The sequence below is a fragment of the Anastrepha obliqua genome, chromosome 4 (genome assembly GCF_027943255.1).
Source record: "Anastrepha obliqua isolate idAnaObli1 chromosome 4, idAnaObli1_1.0, whole genome shotgun sequence".
Classification (NCBI taxonomy): Eukaryota; Metazoa; Arthropoda; class Insecta; order Diptera; family Tephritidae; genus Anastrepha; species Anastrepha obliqua.
The window spans coordinates 23,173,078-23,194,836 of record NC_072895.1 but is presented as its reverse complement, the minus strand read 5'-3'; the positions used below and the strand labels follow the sequence as shown (position 1 = coordinate 23,194,836).

Sequence of the window (21,759 nt, the reverse complement as noted above, 5' to 3'; positions counted from 1 at the left end):
AAATTCATTCTTCTATGCAGTTAGGGGAGTACAGCGTTAAAGCTAAAACCCTTTTTCCGTTTGCTGAGCTCTTTAAGTTCTTCATTTTTCTACCAATTGGTTCAAACACTTTTTTTTTTTAGTTTTGCTGTAATAAGCCGCCCAGTTCATTACCCCCGCTATGGTTAAGCAAATATTAGTGCAACTCATTAGTAAAATTTGAAAAAAATTGGCAACGATCAACACTTACTTTCTTCTTCGACATCGACGCGATTCTCCAGCTCTGATGTGCTTTTCTGACGTCGCAGTAGTTTCTGCTTGGGCTGGCAGCGGGGCAGTTGAGAAGCGCAATCGCCATGCGCATTGAGTTTACAGATGCGACAGCGCAATCCCTGACGTGTGTGGCCTGTGGGAGCGAAATGATTAGAGGGAAGTGTAAATAAATTAGAGAAATGAAATGAAAGCTTTTATCATAGTTAACAAAGGTTTTGCTTTTAGTTAAAGATTTTAATAAATAAACAAAAAATTGTGTTTCTAGTAAAATTTAAGGGGTCCTGGTGGTCTAGAATTTTCACAAAATCATTTTTTTTCTGATATTTCGAAAGTATAGGTCTTTGAATGTACTGCCACATTTTTGGAAGGATATTCCCAGTATTTTTAGTTTTAGCAGGTAGAATCAGATTGTTCACGCGGCGGCATCAATGGTCGCCTTATCCACTCTCAAAATTTTTGACTCAATTATCTCAAAACTACATTTTTCGGCCTGCTGCTGTCAAAAAAAGAAAAAACAGCTTTTCTACCGAATCGTCTGAAATTTTAATATGTTGCTCACAACATCAATGGCTATCGGCCGTACTAGAATCATATTATTATTTCAAATATTTTGTAGTTTTTTTATTCGAAAACTGAAAAAAGACCCAATTTTTAAAGTGTCAAATTCACTTTGTGAAATTTCTTTTTTATCCTAATGCAGGTCATACATACAGTTATACTGATTAATAGTTTTTTTGGTTTTTATGTTTCAGATAAATAGAAGAGACAATACCGTCCAGGTCCAATTCTTCGTGAGGGTCAGCTTCAGCGCCATTTTTTAAATTGTAAATTTTTGTTTCATTTTCGTATGTAAAATAAGTTAAATAAAAAGCCTAAAAAATGTATAAAGATTGTTTTTTTTTTCCTGAAAATACCCTAAATTTTCGAGCTCTAAACGACCGGAACCCATTAATGTCCCGAAGCAACGAAAATACTAAGGGTATCCCCTATGGTAACTCTTTAATGTGGAAAATAATAGCATAACAGATAAACAGTTCAAAGTGTATGATACCAGAACTGACAATTTAAAAAAAAAGTTATTTCATTAAAAAAAAAAATGTATTCTAATAATGTTTTTACTGCTTGATTTCACTGTAAATTGATTTGAAATAATTTCGTAATTTCTCATTATACTGGACATTTGCCAAGCCAGAAGAAATATTTTGAGTTTCCGCAAAAACTATATTCTTAGCACTGAGCGGAGCATCCCTTGTTTTTTAAGCGGAAGAAAAAATTATGTTCATAATTATATGCCGATTTCTAAGCTATCAAGCATCTCTAAGCTGTTGGAATACATTGTAAAGGCAAAAGTGATTTTGCGGTTAAGTCTTTAATTAACCCATTAACAAATATGGTTTCTAGCGAATTCTATATACCATCGTTTTTGAAGGAAATCCACGCTGATCATGTTTGCACTGACTTCTGTAAGGAAAGTGACAAAGTACCGCGCGAGGTCCTAGCAAACAAGTTGGCTTGCTTGGGGGTTCACTCGACCTTTCTGCAAGGGCTTGCGTCATATTTGACCGACAGATGGTGCGTGCTAAACATTGATGGCGTGTTGTCGAACCACTTTTTTGTTACTTCAGATACACCCCAAGCGGTCATTTGAGGACTACTTCTTTTTATCATTGGCATACGCAAATGTTTTTTCTTTTACACATTTTCGCATCTGTTGACGAGAGTTTGATGCGCACAGCGAAATGCACTTCAAAAATTAAACTCGTTTTTTTTCTCGAAACTACTTTTTCCGGCACGGTCTGCATGACTAGGCTATAACTAGAACTCTGTTTTACAAGAATTTTTTTACATTTTACAGATCCAACAACATTTCAAGGAGAAATGAGCAACTCTTTTTTCATTATATTTTGGGTCACGTGATTTTTTATATACTAATTTTTGTAAAGTTTAAGTACTAATAAGCAATCTATACAACTTTTTAATATTTATTTCTATTGTTATCCCTTCTAAAAACAGTTTTTATTTTAGCGCATTTTTTGACGCTGCTGTACGTATATAACTCCTTAAGGATCTTGGAGTTTTATTCGATACGAAATTGTTCCAGTGTTCACATTAATTTTATTCACTGAAAATCGAAATCGGTTCTAAACTTCATTTGCGCAATACATGTGAACTTTCTAATCCATATACATAAATATAATATAAATAATCCATATACCCAAGAACTGCTGCTTGCGGCTGTTGTTCGCTCTGACTCAGAGTACGCGGTTATCATTTGGAGACCTTACGAGAGACCAAATTTTCGATTAATAGAATTGAGCGCGGTTAAAAAAATATTTCTAAGGTAGGCATTACGTTCCCTACGAGCCTGGTTTATGAGCTCTAAAAATTGCATCTCTTTGCTATTTTTTTTTAAGGAAAAAATTAATTTAGCACTGCAAAGTTTTCTCTATCTTTTAATGAACATTTAAAAAGTATACACAATTTTTGTACTGGTTAAAATAAGTTGAAAAAAATGTTGAACATGGAAATTAGTAGAGCGCTGCAACGCTGGAGTTTCCAACTGGCGTACAAGATGCAGCTCGTAATTATTATCTAAAGCAAAAAAATGCCTTTCTATAAAAAAAAAATTCACTTCAACTTGGTATAAAAATCTTGAAAAAAATTGTTTTATCTATTTTGTTAGTTCAAATAGAAGAGCATTTAATACTGAAGGGAACAAGCTATGATTCATTTCAAAAGGTTCATTAGTTTTTTTTCATTCATGTACGCCAATTCAAAGAAATCATAAAAATGAAAAGTCGAGAAAAGAAGATAAAGTTTGTACTGTTTGTATAGCTGTCCGGTCACAGCGTAACTACCTAACGCTCGCCTACCTTTGGCTTTGTATCTACGGAAATATTGAGAATTAGGCTCAGTAACTTTGTGTGAATATTCTGAAATATATTAGGAATCGCTTAAAACGAAAAAAAATTGAATTTTTTGACCTTATGAACCAGGCTCCCCCCTTAAGCTCTCTGCTCCATCTTATAATTCTCGGCTAAAGCAAATTAATCTAGAATATCTGGTAAGGATAATAACAGTCCTCTCCCTTTCGTTTATTTTCATTGTTTGTAATGACATCGTTGACTGTCCAGTTCTATTTGAGCGGATAAGCTTTAGAGTTGCAGAAAGTTTTCACAATTTTTACTCTTTTTATGGGGAAAGCTTTAAGACTAAATTTGCGAGTTATGCACCCATTGCTCGGGCACTTTGAGACTATAATTCATTATCTCATTCCAGCCTGCCAGATTTCGCTTGATCTAAATTTAATTTAGTAAAAATTTAAACTTAGTTGGTAAATATTGCATTTATATTGATTGCTAATATGGATTAATTGCCAAAATTGGTTTGTGTTTCTTTACATTTTTGTTCTGCCTGTAAGATAATTTGTACTGTGGGCAAAAAGTAAGGTGAATTAATTTGTCAAACTTCGCGGGATTAAAATTTCGCTCTATTTATTTTTTTATGAGTTTGCAGCACTGTTAATAACATCTGGGCCAACTTTCATGTGAATGTCATTATCAGTAATATATTTACGCTTGTGTTTACCAAACGACCAAGAGCGCATTTTTTCGATTTTTACAATGTCTGATTTGATTGAGCAGAGAAGTGCCATCAAATTTTGTTTGCGGAATGAAATTTCGGCTGCGGAAACGTTTAGCATGTTGCAGAAGGCATTTGGTGATTCGACCATGTCGCAGAAAAATGTTTATAAGTGGTACAAAGACTTCAAAGAGGGTCGAGAACGTGTTGATGACTTGGAGCGCTCCGGACGACCATCGACGTCAACAGATGACCAACACGTCAATAAAGTGAAGGAGTTAGTGCTCAAAAATCGTCGGTTGACTGTTAAAGACCTTACTGATATGATCGGAATATCAGAAGGATCTGTGAAAACCATTTTGAAAGACCATTTGGGCCTACGAAAAGTCAAATCTCGTTCGGTACCGAAAACTCTCAATTTCTTGGAATAAAGTCGTCGCGTTGATGTGTGTGAGACAATGCTTTCAGGCTATCAGGACAAGCTCAAATGCATCATTACGGGAGATAAGACTTGGATTTATGCTTACGACCCTGAAACAACCGACCAATCAAGCGAATATCGTGCTAAAGGCGAGGCCAGACCGAAAGGAGCACGTCAGAGTCATTCAAAAATAAAGGTCATGATGACAGTTTTTTTCGATTTTGGCCAAACTGTTAATAAGGAATATTATTTGAGCATTATGCGTCGTTCGCGTGAAGCAATTCGTCTACAAAGACCAGAATTATGGGCCAACAACTCTTGGTTTTTGCATCACGATAATGCACCGTCTCACACTGCACTCGTTCTTCGTGACCATTTCGCCAAAAATTCCACGCATATCGTTCCGCAACCACCGTATTCGCCTGATTTGGCTCCGTGTGACTTCTGGCTATTCCCAAAACTCAAGAGACCACTCCGGGGAACGCGTTTCGAGTCGATTGAGGAGATAAAAGCTGAATCGAAGAAGGTGCTGATGGCTATACCGGAAATGGACTATTTGGCATGTTTCGGGGATTGGAAAAATCGTTGGCATAAGTGTATTTCATCGCGAGGGAATTATTTTGAAGGGGATGAAATTGATTTACTTGAATAAATAAAGATTTTTCATTTTACAACCAAATTCACCTTACTTTTTGCCCACAGTATAGATTATGAAAATAAAATAAATAAAATGACTGTTTCGTAGAAAGAAGAGAGATACTATTTTGGAAGAATTGCTATAAAATCTACATAATTGTGAGCCTTTTTAGTCGAAAATCGTGTCTAATTTGACATTAGCTTTAATCAGGGTTAACGATTTTTATGCTTAGATCCTCCATTTTCTCACTGAATTGCTTATTTACTTATTACCTATTCATGTTTGACTGTATTGGTAAGCCTGTCTGAAGTGAATTTAAATATTATCCCGAAACTAAATAAAATTTTCATTAAAAACTACTATTCCAGTTTCCCATAGCCAGAAGATTCCTTTAGTGAATATCCATTATATTCATCAATAGAATAAATATTCAATATCATTGCGTACTCACCTCGTAATATTTGTGAGCAAACATCGCAGGCGGTTATCTTTTTGTACGTGTATTCCTGCAAATGATGACTGCCATCCTCGTTGGGACGCAGCGGTTGGGATGATGTGCCGGCGGCTCCATTGCGCCTAAATTGTGGAACAAATCAAAAAAACAACAAAAATAACAATAAACATAATTAGTAAATAGTTAACTCATTTTTCTTTAGATATACGTAGACTATGAGACGGTAGATGATAAGAGAATTTGATGGCTAATGTTCAAGAATATGCTGAGAATAATGAATTTAAGAAGTAATTTAATGGCATTAATTAATGACAGTTTACCGCAACACTAAAAGCAACAAAATTCTAAAACTAAATACTGAAAAAAATCAGTTTCTAAATTACAGATGAATGAGAGTTTTCACTAATGGTTGATTTAAGAAAAAGTGACCTACGATAATAAGAAATAAAGGACATAATATTTTAAAATATTAAGGGATACTTATAAATAGTCAACACAGAACAAATACGCGTTTGCAAAATTTACAATTAAAAAAATCAATAAATTAAGTACAAATAATAATATCGAGTATGAAAATGTAGTGGACAGACAGATTGAATAACAAAGCAGTTTTAACTTAACTTAGAAAGGATGGAGAGCTTTTATTAACGATTAAGCGGCGCAAACCGCATATTTTGGCCATATTATGCGTGGTTCTAAGTATGAGTTGTTGCAACTGGGTGTGTAATATAAAATCAAAGTTAATCGTAGAATTAGAAGGAAGCAAAGATCTTGGCTACGCAACATAAAAAAGTGGACAGGACTACAGACTATTGGGCAGTTGGTTAAAGCAGCACGAAAAAGCATTAAAAATATTGTAGCTGAGGTTAAGTTCACAGCGTTTTTATATTTTCCTTTATTTTACAATGATTTGTTTGCTGTTCGGCAAAGGGTAAGTACTCATTCGATTAAACTCTTTTTGCTCTACAAAACAATGTTAATTGTGTTTTTGAATTATTTAATTCTTTATTAGTTTTGAGGCTTACAAATGGAATGCCCAGGAGGCAAAAATTAACATTTTCGACACCTGCTCTTCTTTGGTTTTCATCGAGGTCAAAAAGTTACGAAAACAGGCCGGGATATTAGCGACGAGTATGGAGAAGGTGGCCCTCGACGGAAGGCCTACTGAATTCGCTGAAGAACGTCTCAAATCACTTTTGAAGGAGAACGGTCGCCAAACTAGTCGTGAATTGGCGGACAAAGTGAACTGCGATCATAAAACGATTCTCAATCACCTGTATTTCCAATAAAAAATAGGGAGCCTGGGTGTCTCATGAGCTTAACAAAAAAAAAAAAAAACAAAGAACGTCGCCTTTAAATTGTTTCTCAGCATATCGTGCGCCATCGAGCAACACGCAGTCATAAACAGCGCTTTTTGTATCGTCATGGGAGATGAGCAATGGTATCTATGCATCAATATGAAGCAAAGAAACAAGTGAGTGGCGCCAGGATATATGCCAAAGCTTTGACTCAAACCGAATCTTCATTCAAAGAGGGTCATGTTAAGTGTTTGGTGGGACTGGGAGGGCATGGTGCACTGAGAAATGCTCGAGAAGAATGCCACGGGCAACAAAGATTTCCATATTGCCCAGTTACACCACGTGAATTAGGCCATTCGACTTCGAAGACCTGATTGACATAGTCAAACCATACTTCTTCATGACAAGGCCAGGCCTCATGTTGCACAAGTCGTCAAAGTCGCACTCCTAGAGCTCGAATGTGAGGTCCTTCAACATCCGCCGTATTCTGTGGACCTTGCATTGACCGAATACTACCTTTTCCGCTCCTTGTAAAACCATATGAAGCGCGTTATCTTCGATAAAAGGACCAAAGAGATCTTTAAAAACTAGCTCAACAGCATCTTTGACACCAGGCCAGACAATTTTGGTGGAGCGGCAGTAACAAATTAGTTGAGGTGGGGAGATGGGTAGAGGTTGTAAACAGCAACGGCGAATATGTAATTCATTAACTTATTGATATAAATCTTGTTTTTTGTTATAAAAAAAACTCTTCGCTAAAAACGCTACGAACTTGTTCCCTCTTTTTGGGTATTCGGCTGAGCTCGTCCTCCTATTTTTGAAGTGCTTCTTGATGTGGTTCCGCAAATAGACGGACCTATAGTTGTAAGCCAATTCTGAACGACAGATATTTTTTTTTTATGAGGAGCTTTTTCATGGTGGAAATACACTTGGAGGTTTGCCATTGTCTGCCGAGGGGCGACCGCTCCTAGAAACAACGTTTTTCTTTATTTTGGCCTTTCACCGAGATTCGAACCTCGAATGGTAGTCACGCACCAGCCCATTCGGCTACGGCGGCCTTATTGATAGAATTTTTTTTTGGTTTTTATAAAAAGTAAAAACGCTACGAATTTATTCCCCAACCAAATAAAATTATTTTAATTTTCTGCGCCAGCGTAAACATTCATCGCACCCCCTTCGACAAATAGCGCTAGTTGTTGTGATCTAAAGCAACCTTTCGAATAATTTAGTTTTAAAATGCGGAAAAATATATTTCGCTGCAAATATGGAACTGCAATGCCAGTGTATGAATCTAAGTGAATGTGTGTGTGCGTATAGATGTAAGTGCCTGCGTGTCTGTTTCAGCTTTCTGTTACAGACGATCGATCAATTAACTTGTAAAATAAAAGAGGATTTTGCAATGAAGGCGGATGAATGTGAGGAAAAACGAAAAAAAAAAATAACTGACATAAATTAAATTAAAAAAATAAAATGACAAATGTAAACAAGAACAATACGAAGCTGACAGTAAAAGCAGAAAGAAGCGTGAAAGCAAATGAAAGTGAAATGAGAAAAAGACAACAAAACCCTAGTCATTATGGCAACTGGAAATTGTACAACTATGGACTGTATATCTATGTACTGCTTTGCTGCGACAACTGCAGCAACTGCAACAGTAGCCACAGCAACATCAAAAACAACAACAACAACAACAACAACCATTTCAACTGCTGGCAATGATAATTGTTCAACCGACAAATTGGTCATCAAGTATAAAAAAGTCGAAAGGTGGCACATTGCCACCAATGCCACTGACACACGACCAGTAAAGCGATACCGCGATAACCAGATCTTGTGGGGAAATTCTCAGTAAGCGGGAAAGCAAATAAGGCCGTTGGTGAATGCGTTTCCGTCATCGGCGAAACACAGCAGCAGAGACAACAGTAATTCCATGAGCGAACTGAGAACCGAATAAAAATTTGTATGTGTGTGTGTATGAATGATGGCGTGTCATGTTATGGGACAATATCCAATTACGGATTGCCTATATATGTAAGTACTCGTAGAAATGTGCGGACAGTGAAAGAACATAAATGTGCGTGTATGTGTGGGTGTGTTAATACGTGTGTTTACAGGCGTATAAAATTGTTTTCATTTTTTTTGTTTTTTTCACTTTATTTTTTTCATTTTATTTCATATTCAGTCACACTATTAATGCAAGGTGTTTATTTATATTGAAACTGCACTTGCGCTAGTGATGTAACGAGTATTTATGGGAATCGAATACTTCGGCATTGGTATTCGTAAGAATCACGTATTAGAAATGCCGAGTACTTCACTTTCTAGCAGCTGATACTAAAAGGCTTTAGCCCCTTACAGTCTGTTACATACGAGCGTGGTCACTGTTACACGTAGATAAAAAATCAGAGCGTCCTGTTTCTTTTTCTATGACTTAGAGGGCACCTCAGTCCTTCATGCTTTTTGTAAAAAGTCAGCTGTCTGTCAAATTTAGTCTACAATTTAGTGGTTTTTCGAAATGAGTGCTGTTTACGCCTCTCTCATTGAGGCAATTTTTCTATGTCTGCATGAAAAAGGAACCAAATTAACGCAAACTGCTGCTGCGAAATATATAGGAAAGTCGAAGCAGTTCGTTAGCAAGTGGATAAATCGCTATAAAAAGGTCGGTAACGTTGATGATTTTCCTGATCGCGCAAGTGCAAGCAAAGTCTCAAAAAAGACGAAAAAAAGATTCTCGCATTATTTTCGAAAGATCCAACTTTGACATTACGTGGAGCTGCTATGAAATTGAAAGCAAAAAGTGTTGACAAATTTTACGGAACGATTCGCAGTCACTTGCTTGCCAATAAACTGAAATATTGCAGTACTTTGGAAAAACCAATGTTGAGTGCAAAACACGTTGAAAAACGAGTGGAATGGGCGAAGGAAAACTTGGACCGCGATAGGAGCAACGTAATTTTTTCTGATGAATCCTTTTTATGGGCATTTCCAAGCATCAAACACGCCCGGACAACCTCCACCAGTAGGATGCTTCAACGGACTGTTAAACACCCCGTCAAGGTCCATGTTTGGGGGTGCTTCTCAAACAAAGGTTTCGGTACTTTGTTCTTTTATACCGAGAATTTAAATCCGAAAAAATGAATAAAATATATCAAAAGGCTTTGTTACCATCTGCAAGCAATGGTATATCAAGAAAAATGAAAGCTGGATCCTTCAAGAGGACAACGAATCAAATCATCGGAGTCGAGCGTGTAGCGAGTGGAAGGCGCAAAACGGATTTGTCACTTTAGATTGGCCATGTCAGTCACCGGGTACAAATCCCATAGAAAATGTATGGGATCTGATGAAAATGCAGCTTCGCAGACGCAAGCCATGTAATTGAGATCAACTTTCTCGACAAATTCGGAGAATTTGGAGGTCTTTTCCGGTAGAATATGCAGAAAAACTAGTGGAAAGTAGTCCCCGACGGTGCGAGGCCATAATTGTTATTATTTATCAGTGGCCACGCTCTTATGTAACAGACTGTAAATCTTTGAAAAAAAACAACAACAGAATATGGAATGCCGGAGAGACCTACTATTTTAATACATTTTCGAAAAGCAGATTTATTTTGTCGGAACATTTTTCATGGGTTTTTCAATATACTCCGAGACTTCATATTACTAGTTGATAGGTTAGCCTAACATGGCAAATATACTTAATAGGGATGTGAAATTAGGGAGGTAAGTGAAAATCCTTTTGGGGTGTTTGTTTCTTGTTTTTTTTTTAATTTCTTGATAAATTATACATCTAGATGATTCTCTATAGAAAATAAAAACTCATTCAGTTGGTTACACTTCGAGGGCCGGACCCTGTACAAATACCAGAGAACATAGCGAAAAAGAAATTGCGAGTGCATCTCGCATACAGAAATACTTAGACCAAATAAAGGGCTCAAAATACATAAAAGAAGGAATGCGGATTGAAGTTATCTCAACAGTTTTCAAAGCACGATGTGACCTGCTTTTAGTAAATGCTAACAAATTCGGATACGCGTCAAAAATATGCAGCCTCTGCAATCGGAACGAAGAAGAAAATGTGAAGAATTTTATTGGAAAATGTCCAGTTCACGCTGGGGAAATTTTATTTAGAAAAATCCGAATAAGCAGAAAAAGAAATTGCAAGCGCTAAGTGGAGCCTAGTGGAGACGTCGAGATGACTAGTGGAATTGCGTATACATCAGAAGTCTCTGCAGGCTCACCCTCTGGCTCCATTTCAACATGCCTATCAAAGTGGAAAACCCTGCGAGTCGGCACTGCAAAACCTTGTTGCTAGGGTAGAGCTGACTATCGACAGGAGGGACTACGCTATAGAGGGCATTTGATAATGCCACTTTTGATAGTATATTCAGCTCTGCTAGTAGGCACGGCGTATACGGGGCACCAGTGAATTGGATTCGTTCGATGCTGACCCAAAGAATCGTCACGGTGCGGGCAGAGGACGATCTGCTGGTGCCATCGGGTGTTAATAGAGATTACTCCCATATGCGGACGATGTTGCCTGTTTGGTAACAGGTCCTTCGCTTATGAACATCTGAAGGAAAGTGCAGAAAACTCTGGATCTGATTGACACTTGGTGCTGTACAAATGGGCTATCGGCAAATCCCACAAAGACTGGTATTGGCCGCTTCCCCAGAAGGAGGAAGGTTAATGAATTCGTCCTACTTAAGCTAAAAGGAGTCACAATGCAGCTATCCAAACAAATCAGATATCTTAGAGTAATCCTCGATAGTAAGCTGCTTTGGAAGTCACAGCTTTCTGGCAGTGCGAAGATGTCTTTGGGAAAACGTGGGGTTTACGACCTATTATCACTTATGCATCAGTGGTCGGGATGAGTAGACTCTCTCTCGTGGGAGTCAAGAGGACCTTATTGAAAGTACAATGCACTGTATCCATCTTTTGCAGCGGAGTTTTTCCGACTAATTCAGGTCCAGCATTAAATGTTCTGATTGGTCTATTACCACTTGATGTTTTCATCCAAGGAGAGGCCTTCTGCCCCGGTACGGCCCCTGTCCGGCATTGAAAAATAGAGAAGGCATGGACTTCGATCAAACGATCACCCCCATGCCCCTTGACTTCATGCTATACAGAGTCGTATTTGCAAAGAGATTGACTGTGGTGCCGCCAGAGGCTCAATTGTGGCCAAATTCAGAAAATCAGCCCTGCAAACACTGTTCTCGCATGGAAAATACTGTTCTCGTGGAAAACAGATGGAGAAGAAGATGTCATGTGTTTGTAGTGACAGTAAAGCTGAGCTCATGGTCTTAGACAGCCCTCCAACTATTGCAAGGTTTTTTGAGTTCTGTAAATCCAGGCTGTAGATGAAAAACTATCCACAATATATTAGGGGGACCGGAAAATAAAGACGTCAAATGAATTTCGTAAAAGTGTTCCTTTTTAGGCATTGGTGCAATCGTCCTGGTTGGCAACATCCTCTCGCCATCTATTAAGTATGTAAATCTTCAATACCGGATCGACAAAAATCAATTGGTTTTTCAATAAACTATCTGAAGATGGCACTTTTTTTATCAACAAAAGTTTTGATTTTTGCGCTTGTGTGTTGCAGTTTTGCAGTCAACCGAATGAATGGAAATGCTATGGCGCAATGTTGGGCGAGTGTAGTGGGTGAGGCAGTACCAGCCACCCCATTCGTTAATTTTTTTATCTTTTTTCTTAGGCAATGCAGTTTTCCATTATCGTGTTGCAAAATAATGCCTTTTTGACGTGATAACGTCTTATAATTCGATTTAGCCGGCTGCACGCAAAAAAAAATGTGTCGTTACCTTGCTCATTTGTCGTTACCTTGCTCATTATTGTTACCTTGCTCATTGTCGTTACCTTGCTCATTGTCGTTACCTTGAATGAACTGCAAGCGAGAGCGCGGAATGAACGACAAAGAGCACAATCGGCCCCCGCGTTCGGCAACGTTCCACATCTGACTCTGTCCTACTTTAGTGAGCATATATATGTATGTATATGTATGTATATACGCATTTGTATATAAATTCACATACTTGTATTTGCATATGCTTTCTTGCTGTGTGCATGGTAATGAACCATTTTTCTGTTGAGAATAGGACGATGATAGAAAAAGTAGGAAATGAAAGGGAGTGTTTCGAGTGTAAAGTGTCTTGAAAAAGGCAAATCGATGATGGTGACTCTTAGTGTTGTTGACTTAATTATTAACGTCTGATGCACAATCGAAATTATCTTTCATGAATTTGATAAATGTTTCGTAATTTTTCACGTTTGTGTAAATGTAACTTGACCTATTCCATTGCAATTCCATTTACCCCCTCCTCTATATCCATACAAAATATCTATCAAACAAATAAAATTAAAATTTTGTTTTGAAAATTGCAACCATTCCATCAATATTTTCTTATGACGTTGTCACGTTAAACTATCGTCAGTAAACCGACTTTACAGACAACCTCTTTTTTTTTATTAATAAGCGCAGGATACTTTTCAATTAATGATTGATTTACCCGATCAAATTGTCTTCAATAAAGGTCTGTCTTAACAGTTTTTCAAGGAGTGATTTCACTTCAAAATGGTTGATTCCATGAATACTCCACAAAACACACAAATGCGTCGTTTTTTGATGTAAATCTGGTTGGTTTTCGTGACGGGTTATTTGGAGTAAGCCACTGCCTTTTGCGTTTCGGATTATCATGTAGAACCAATTTTTCATTAGCAGTGATCAAGCAAGGAAACCACGGTTCTGTATTGTGCCATTGAAGCAAAAAGTCGCATATCGTTGATCGGTTAGCTCTGTTTTTTTTCAGACATATTATGTGGATCCCAATAGTCAAGCCGCGATCAAGGCTCTAACGACGCCATGGTGCAGAACGAAATTAGTAAACTCTTGTAAGGACGAGATCAAACCACTAAGGTGCACAGTAGGCCGGGTCGATTTGTGGGGAGGCAAAAAAATCGCCCATTGCTTTGTGAAAATCATATTCTAGGGATCAAAATAAGAAACTTTGCCGAAGGAACCATACCTCTAAAACGAGTTCTGATGTCCCCCAATTTGGGTCGAACTTTTTAGTTTCTTTTCCCATGTAAAGGCCAAAAATGGTGATATTTTGAAATGATTGTATGGGGAACCCCCCAGGGGAGTTCCAGGGGGTGTGCCACTGGCATGGTTGGATCGGCCGTCCAAAGTTAGTGGGGGTCGGTCATACATTTGGACTCGATTGGAGCACTCTAAATGGGTCAAAGTGGGATTTTTCGTTCGACCCAAATTGGGGAACATCAGAATTCGTTTTAGAGGTATGGTTCCTTCGGCAAAGTTTCTTATTTTGATCCCTAGAATACGATTTTCACAGAGCAATGAGCGATTTTTAAATCGACCCGCCCTAGGGCACAGGTATCATTTCTCTGATCTGGGTTCCAGGGCATAGGAGCATAGAGGGAAATAAAATTGCTGATGAGCTTGCTAAGAAGGGACTGAATGGTTATCAGAGACCTTCTACTCGAGCATTGGCATCCCCTCGACAGTTGTTAAAGGGGAACTGCACAAATTATTACTCAGAAAATCGCAGAAAAGGAGCTTCATTTCTTCATGCGTTATTTCGAAAACCCGAACCCCCCTTTGGACTCCTCGCCATTCAATTTCCAAACTCGTAGCTGTGTTTACCGGTTACAGGATGATCGGCACACACGCGAAAAGCTAGGGTTACCATTTAATTCCCATTGCAGAAGCTGTGGGGACCTTTAGAGAAAGAGACTGTGTAGCACTTTCTCTGTAATTCTCCGGGTTTGGCAGCTAGACGATTAAGGTCACTGGGTACTCCTTTCTTCGACAGCCATCCCATCAGTCTTCTCCATTACAGCAACAGCTCTGGCTGGCTGTAGATAGCTGCCTGTTGGAGGTCTCATATTGCTATCAATAAGGCGCTTTAGTGCTACTTGAGGAGTGCCAGACCCAAATACAGGCAGAGTTTGTTTTGCCAATTTGTTGCAAAATTTTCTTGGATGGTTGACCATGGTTGGTTAAGAGTATTTAATTTCTACTACGATGAAATTGTTTAGCTGATAGGTTACGAATAGTTGCCTCATGCAACTTATTCTCCAGTAGCGAAGAATCTACAAATATTTATTTGGCCAAAACCAGCTTAAGATACTGAATTCGGCGGTCTTGGTGCCCTTCCAAAAACTGAGCAGACCCGTGAAACGAGGGAGATTTGTTTTGAAACTCGATGGGGAATTACTTTGAAGGGAGAAAAATAAATTTGCTAAATAAATAAATATTTTTCGAGAAAGTGAGAAGTCTGCCTCAGTTCAATAACCCTCACATGCTCGTATCCTATAATAAAAGTGATATACAAAATGCAGAAATTTAATTTCAATCAATTAAATTAAGAAAATTAAAGTATTACTTCCCACTTTTGATTCGTGCCGTCTGCTGAATCAACATACATATATACATACTTGTGTACATAGGTGTATTTTTGCACGCTCCCACAAGCGCCTTCATCCAAGTGTTGAAAATATTTAATTGCATTTTCACATAAAGCAGCAAATGAGGTTTCATATATGCCCAATATATATGAACAAAAAAGTGAAAGTGTAGGTTTGTACTATATTACCAATTACTTGCAAGCATATTTGAGCAATAACAATGTATTTACACACACATACGCAAAGCAAAAAATCGCTAGCCAGCAGGCAAAATCTCAAGCCGGGAAACAAATTTCTGAAACAAATTCTCAAAACTAGTCCGATTTCATCTATTGCGGACCACTTCGGTGCTCATGTTGCAAGTAGCGCTATTTGCCTATAGGCTGCGGAAATCACACAAGGAAAAAATAGTTGGCTTGGGGAAAAAGTTCATAGCGTTTTTATATTTTCTTTTATTTCATAACGATTTGTTTGATGCCAAAGTGTAAGTATTGATTCGATAGAACTCTTTCTGCCCTACAAAACTGTGTTAATTGTATTTTTGACCTATTTTATTTTCGAATAGTTTTGAGGCTCAGAAATGGTATACAGTAGATTCTGTTTTTATGCGGTTTATTTTTATGCAGTTTTGAAATAGTGCGGTTTTTTTTAAATTACAAAATGCATGTCGACCTATCGGGAATTGTACATATAAACAAGATTCTAAGCCAGCTAAGCAAAAACTCATCACAGATCAAAAATGCTAACCCTACAAGTATGGAACCGCATGCATCACCATCCAGATCAGACTTGTACATTTCCTCAAGTGACGGAAGTGATTTTACGCCAAATCCTAAACGAATGCGCAACATGCGGGTATTGTCTGATTCTATTTCTGACGATGTAAATTTATTTTTCGATTCTGACGTTTCTTAAATAAAGATATAATTTTCAAAAATACAATATTTTGTTTATGCGATTTTATTACATTATTTCAGATTTATGCGATTCTTAGCACTTTTGAAACGTATCTATAGTTTTACTATAGAACTGGTAGCTTTTTTATGCTTTTTTTATGCTGTTTCTTGCGGAACGTATATACCGCATAAAAACAGAATCTACTGTACTTAGGAGTCAAAAATTACCATTTTCGAAACCTCCTTTTCTTTGCTTTCCATCGAAGGCAAGAAGTTATCGCCCGGAACATTGCGATGTGTATGGAGAAGGTGTCATAAGCGAGTTTACAGCACGAAAATGGACTTTGACGTAAAGTGGCGACTTTAACATCGATGACACATCCCGCAGCGGAAGGCCTTCTGAATTCGATGAAGAACGTCTCAAATCACTTTTGAAAGAAAACGGTCACCAAAACAATCGCGAATCGGCGGGAAAAATGAACTGCGATCATAAAGCGATTCTTAATCACCTCCATTCAACGGGATTTACCGAAAAATTGGGAGCCTGGGTGCCTCACAAGCTCAACAAAAAAGAAAACAAAGAAAGTCGCCTTCAAATTGCTTCTCAGCTTCTCGCCCGCCATCAAGTCACGGGAGATGAAAGATGGTGCCTATACGTCTATATGAAGCAAAGAAAAGAGGGGGTGGCTCCACGAGATACACCAAAGCCAATAGTCAAGTCTGATCTTTAGCCAAAGAAGATCTTGAAATTTGTTTGGTGGGGCTGGGGGTAGCATGGTGCATTGGGAAGTGCTTGAAAAGAATGCCACTGTCAAGAAGGAGCACTACATTGCCCAGCTAGGCCATGTGACGGAGGCTATTCGACTGATAAGACCTGATCGACATGGTCAAACAATACTCTTTCACGACCACTCCAGGCTCCATGTTGCCCAAGTCATCACAACCGCACTACAAGAGCTCGAATGGGAGATCCTTCAGCATCGGCCGTATTCTCCGGACCGGACACTGACCGTTTACCACCTTTTCCGCTCCCTGTCGAACCATATGAAGGACGTTACCTTCGATAAGAGCACCAGAGCGGTCTTTAAAAACTGGCTCAACAACTTCTTTGACACCAGACCAGGGGATATTTAGCAGAAAGCGGAAAGAGGTTGTAAATAGCAACGGCGAATACATAATTGATTAGCTTAATAATCTAGTAATTGTTTTTTGTTTAAATAAAAGTCATGGGTAAGAACGCTACGAACTTACTCCTCAACCTAATTTAATACAAAACACTCCGATCACATGAATTGCGCTCATTTTTGGGAACATTACAGACAGAACATTACATACACTTCGAAAGACTTTGGTGTGCAAAGTTGCCCAGTGGAGTATATGAAAAAGAGAAGAAATGAGTGGTTCTAAGTTCACTAGAACTGAACCAGTTCAGTAATAGTAAATTTTTCTGTAGGGTACGTCGATGCACTGCTCGCCCACTGCTTACTCACTCGCAGATATATATGTAAATATGTACACAAAATAATATTTAATGCGTAAACAAACAGAAATATATCATGGCACAGACACACACACACATACACACATTTGTATGTGAAGGGTTGTATGCACGCGTTTGCTTGTTTATCATTAATATGTTGGAATTTCATGCTGTGCGCAGCCTGGCGTATGCGTAACCAATTTCGTTTGCCATTTATTTATTTCATATTACCACTACAGACACGCACATACACACACACACCTTCACGTACTTCCGCTGCAGGCGCTTTTTTATTGGTGTTGCTGCTGCGTCGTTGTGCTTTTGTGCTGCTCATTCATGGCATTATTTCGATTCGGCTTTCGCAGAAGCGTCCCATTTTCGTTGTTGTTGTTGTTGTTATTATTATTACTGTCTTAATTTTCATGTTTAGCGCGTGTTGTTTGCTTTGTAGTTTTTGCAAAATGTTTTAACTGTTGCTTTTTTGTAGCAGCCTATAAAGCTATTTCGCAGCTCCCAAGCCATTGCTATTGTTGTTGCATTTTTTAGCGTTTGTAGAACAGTAGCCTCAATTTGCATTTTGTTTTTATTGCCTTCCTATTATTTGTTTGCTTGCCACTCCATTCACAAAGCGCGCTCACTAAAGGCCTACGGTGGCATACTTAGCCGGTCGCATCGCATGCCATACAAAAGCAGCTAAGCAAACAACTACACATACGCGCGCACACATACAAATGCAGTCACTGTCGTCCTGTGATTGTGTTGAATAAGCGTGCGTTTGTGTGTGTTTGTGTGTGCGGCCATTGGTCCTTTCGGCGGCGCATCCATTTCTCTGCAAACGAATTGTTTGTTCTCGCCGACATCGCTACTTGTTGTTGTTATTGTTGTTATTTAGATTATATTGTTTACTCGTTGAATTGTAACTTTAACAACGAAATATGAATCAGATTGAAACAATCGCTGCCACACGCATGCATGGCTATGTACAAGCCCGCATACCCCGCAAGTAAAATTGTGGCATAGAAATTTCTAGTGGACAACTGGCACTGGGCGTCATCGTCATCATCACCATCGGGCAGCTTTGCAGCCTGAGGTGAGCTTTAGCTTTGTTCACGATTCGTTTACATGCATCTCGATCCTCGGTAATAGTTATCCAGTTTCTAGCACCCAGTGCTCTCAGATCCGTTGAAACAAGTATAAACCATGTTAGCCTTGGACGTTCTCGTATTTTAGACGCTACGGTGTTGTATGGCACGATTGAGTTCTAGAGGCGGCCATCTCTCATGCCCGAAATAAGGTCCAACCATCGCAGCTTTTGACACTAGACGTATTTCAAAATTCTCCCGCTATTTCATAGCTGCAGAAGTTCTTCATTGCAGCGTAGCCGGTAGATACTTTCCCGTAGTCGTAGCGAACCAAACATCCTTCCTTAGAATTCAGAAGTAAGGGCTCCCAGTTATATTATATTATCAGAATAATTGGGGGCTATTTTTCCGCCGTATACCGAGGTTTAAAACTGACAAAGCCATTGAGGAGTACAATGTAACAGCAGGGGCCCCCCAAGGTTCAGTTTTGGGCTCACTACTATGGAACCTTATGTATAACGGTGATCTTAGACCGGACATGGCTCCTAGAACCAAATACATTGGATTCGCGAATGATATCGCTGTGGTTATAGAGACAAAGCACTTCAAAGACTTTGAGAGGATCGCCAGCGAATCAGCAGGTAGGCTCATGGCTTGGTTGACGCCCATGAACCACGAATTAGCAGAGCACAAAACTGATGTGAAGCTAATAAGTAGCAGGAAGTCAGTAGAATTTATGAGGGTAAATGCTGGAACTGTAACTATCAATTCAAAATCTGCTAATAAATACTTAGGAGTTATGATTGATAGTCGGTTAGACTGTAAAGTGCACCTAGTAATCGAAGAAGCCATCGGACCTTGCAGTCTTGCCTGGCATGAACAACGCGAAGCAACGAAGGCCCTAACCACCAAATGGATATTACACTGTAGGATTGCCAGCTCGGTCCTTTTGTACGCGGCACCGATACGGGCTGACTGAATATACCTAAATATAAAAATACAAAAAAACGAATGGCCGTTTATTGGTTAAGCGCTTTGCGAACTATCTGCAGCTTCCGGACAATTTCCGATGGCGCATCCTTCGTCATTGGGGGACTACTCCCGATAGGCATTCGGGGAAAAAGAAAAGAGGTGAGATTAGGCTATCCGAACAAAATGGTAGAGCAAGGCGTGAAGGAATTCCTGCAGAGGAAAGGCGTCGTTCGATCGCCCACTAGCAGGACCGGTGAAACAGCTCACCCAAGGGTAGATGGGCGCATGTGCTAATACCTATCCTTACGACGTGAATAGAAAGAAACCATGATAGGGGGCAAACTACCACCTAACCCAATTCAATTTGAGGACATGAGGTATTTAAAAAATACCTCCGTAGATTTGATCATGACAGCTCACCAAATTGTCCATCTGCAGGGAGAGGTAAGAAAATGTTGACCACGCCTTGTTTCAATGCCCACGCTATGCCAAAGAAACCTTCAAAATTTTAAGCGGATAAAAAAATATCGTGGATTTTATGCTGAAATCAGCAAATAACGGGAAGAGAAACTACGTGCATGTACTGTAACACACACTCTTAACGATCTAAGACGAGTTTCGTAAGCGTCAACAATAACTTAGAGTCTTTGAGCTAACCAGCCCCGTGAGGTAATACCTTTTTGACAGTTCCGCGGGAGGAGTGGCAGATAGTGGAGGATTGTTTAGTACGTAGGTGAAGCTACAAGTCGTGCACACTGCTATCCCGGTATAGCAGTGCTCATGAGAGTTTCTTCTCCATGGGCGTCATTTCAGGAAAAAAACGAAGTTAGTGTACAGCATTCATAGCCTTACTGGGTTTGATTGAAAAGTAATGAGCCTTATTTTTTAAGCATTTTTATTAAACCTTTTGGCTTATACAACTAATATTCTGCAAAATAGGACCCTTGAGCATCAAACACGGCTCGTAGCGGTCCTTCCACTGCAGGAAACATTTTTTAACCTCATCCGCCGGAATCGCGTTCAATTCGGCTGTCACAGTTTTTTGGATCGCCTCGATGGAGCCGAAACGCCTCCCCTTCAGCTTTCTTTTCAGGCGCGGGAACAAGAAGAAGTCCGGAAAGGATAGGTCTGGGCTGTAGGGAGGGTGGGGAAGCACCGAAACCCCATCTTAGCCAATGCAGAGGTGCAGAGGAAGGCGGTGTGCGCCGGCGCTTTGTCGTGATGAAGGGTCCAATTGTTGACGAGTTTCCTTGCACGACTTGTGCCACCGTTTTACCTGGGCACTGGGCAGAGATTGGTCCCAGTAAGCCTCCTTGAGTAGCCCAATGGTTTTGGAGCTCGTTTTGTTTAGCTTTACGCAAAATTTGATCGAGTAACCTTTCTTCAACGATCGCTGCATTTTCGCCACAGCAAAATCCTAACACTCTTTTAAAACAGCTTTCACGCGCGGAGCGATGTTGACTGCACAGCTGTTGCCAGCGAACTGGGACCGGTTTATAGTGGAAGGGGAAGGTCCAACGATCATTTTCCCCCACCAGCCGATTCGATTGATCGCTTGGCAGACGCTCCGCGCGGGAAGGCTCATTACTTTTCAATCAAACCCTGTATGCAAGAACTGACGGTATTATTGACTGGTATGGACGTAGTTTGCGAGTTCTCGAAAGAACTTTAGACTTTAATAGTTTGGTATGAGCGAAATATGTTCTGTTTCCTTCCCGAATCCTGCTTTGTATTGTGCCGCGAGAGCTATTGTCGTTTTGTATCGTAACGGCCAGTTATTTAATCTATTGTAGGCCCTCTAAGCGGTAAGTGCCACTTTGGTTTTTTTACATTTATTTTGAGTCTTAAAGTTTCAGCACCTTTCTCTATGTTGAGACAAAGTTCGGTCAGGTATTTTTTATTTCTTGCGATTATCACCATGCCATCGGTATATGCATTGGTTAGCCTTTACCGGTTAAGGGCATTGCCAAATTTTACCTCATCTCTAATTCCATAATGCAGGGGCAGGCTGAAGACGGTTGTAGAGGGACAGCTGCCTTGTGTGACTTTACAGAAAATGTGAAAGGCAAGCGAGACGGGCTACTGGACTATTACTTTTCCAGTAGTGCTTTTCAGGGCGACCATAACCAAATTGATCAGGTACTGGGTGCAGATACTAACCGTACTAGTCCAATATTGATTGAAGAAAGTAAGCTTTAGCCGAAGCGAAGCAAATACCAAAATGTGGCGCATGCCAGGAATATC

General features: G+C 39.4%; 1 protein-coding gene across 1 annotated transcript in view; it reads right to left on the bottom strand.

Annotated features, from left to right (window-relative positions):
* Positions 1–21,759, bottom strand: part of LOC129243583 (uncharacterized) — a 182,015-nt gene that overhangs the window by 111,565 nt on the left and 48,691 nt on the right. The window contains 2 exon segments of the mRNA XM_054880702.1: positions 230–385; positions 5,344–5,468. Coding sequence (XP_054736677.1) covers positions 230–385; positions 5,344–5,468 — 281 coding nt within the window.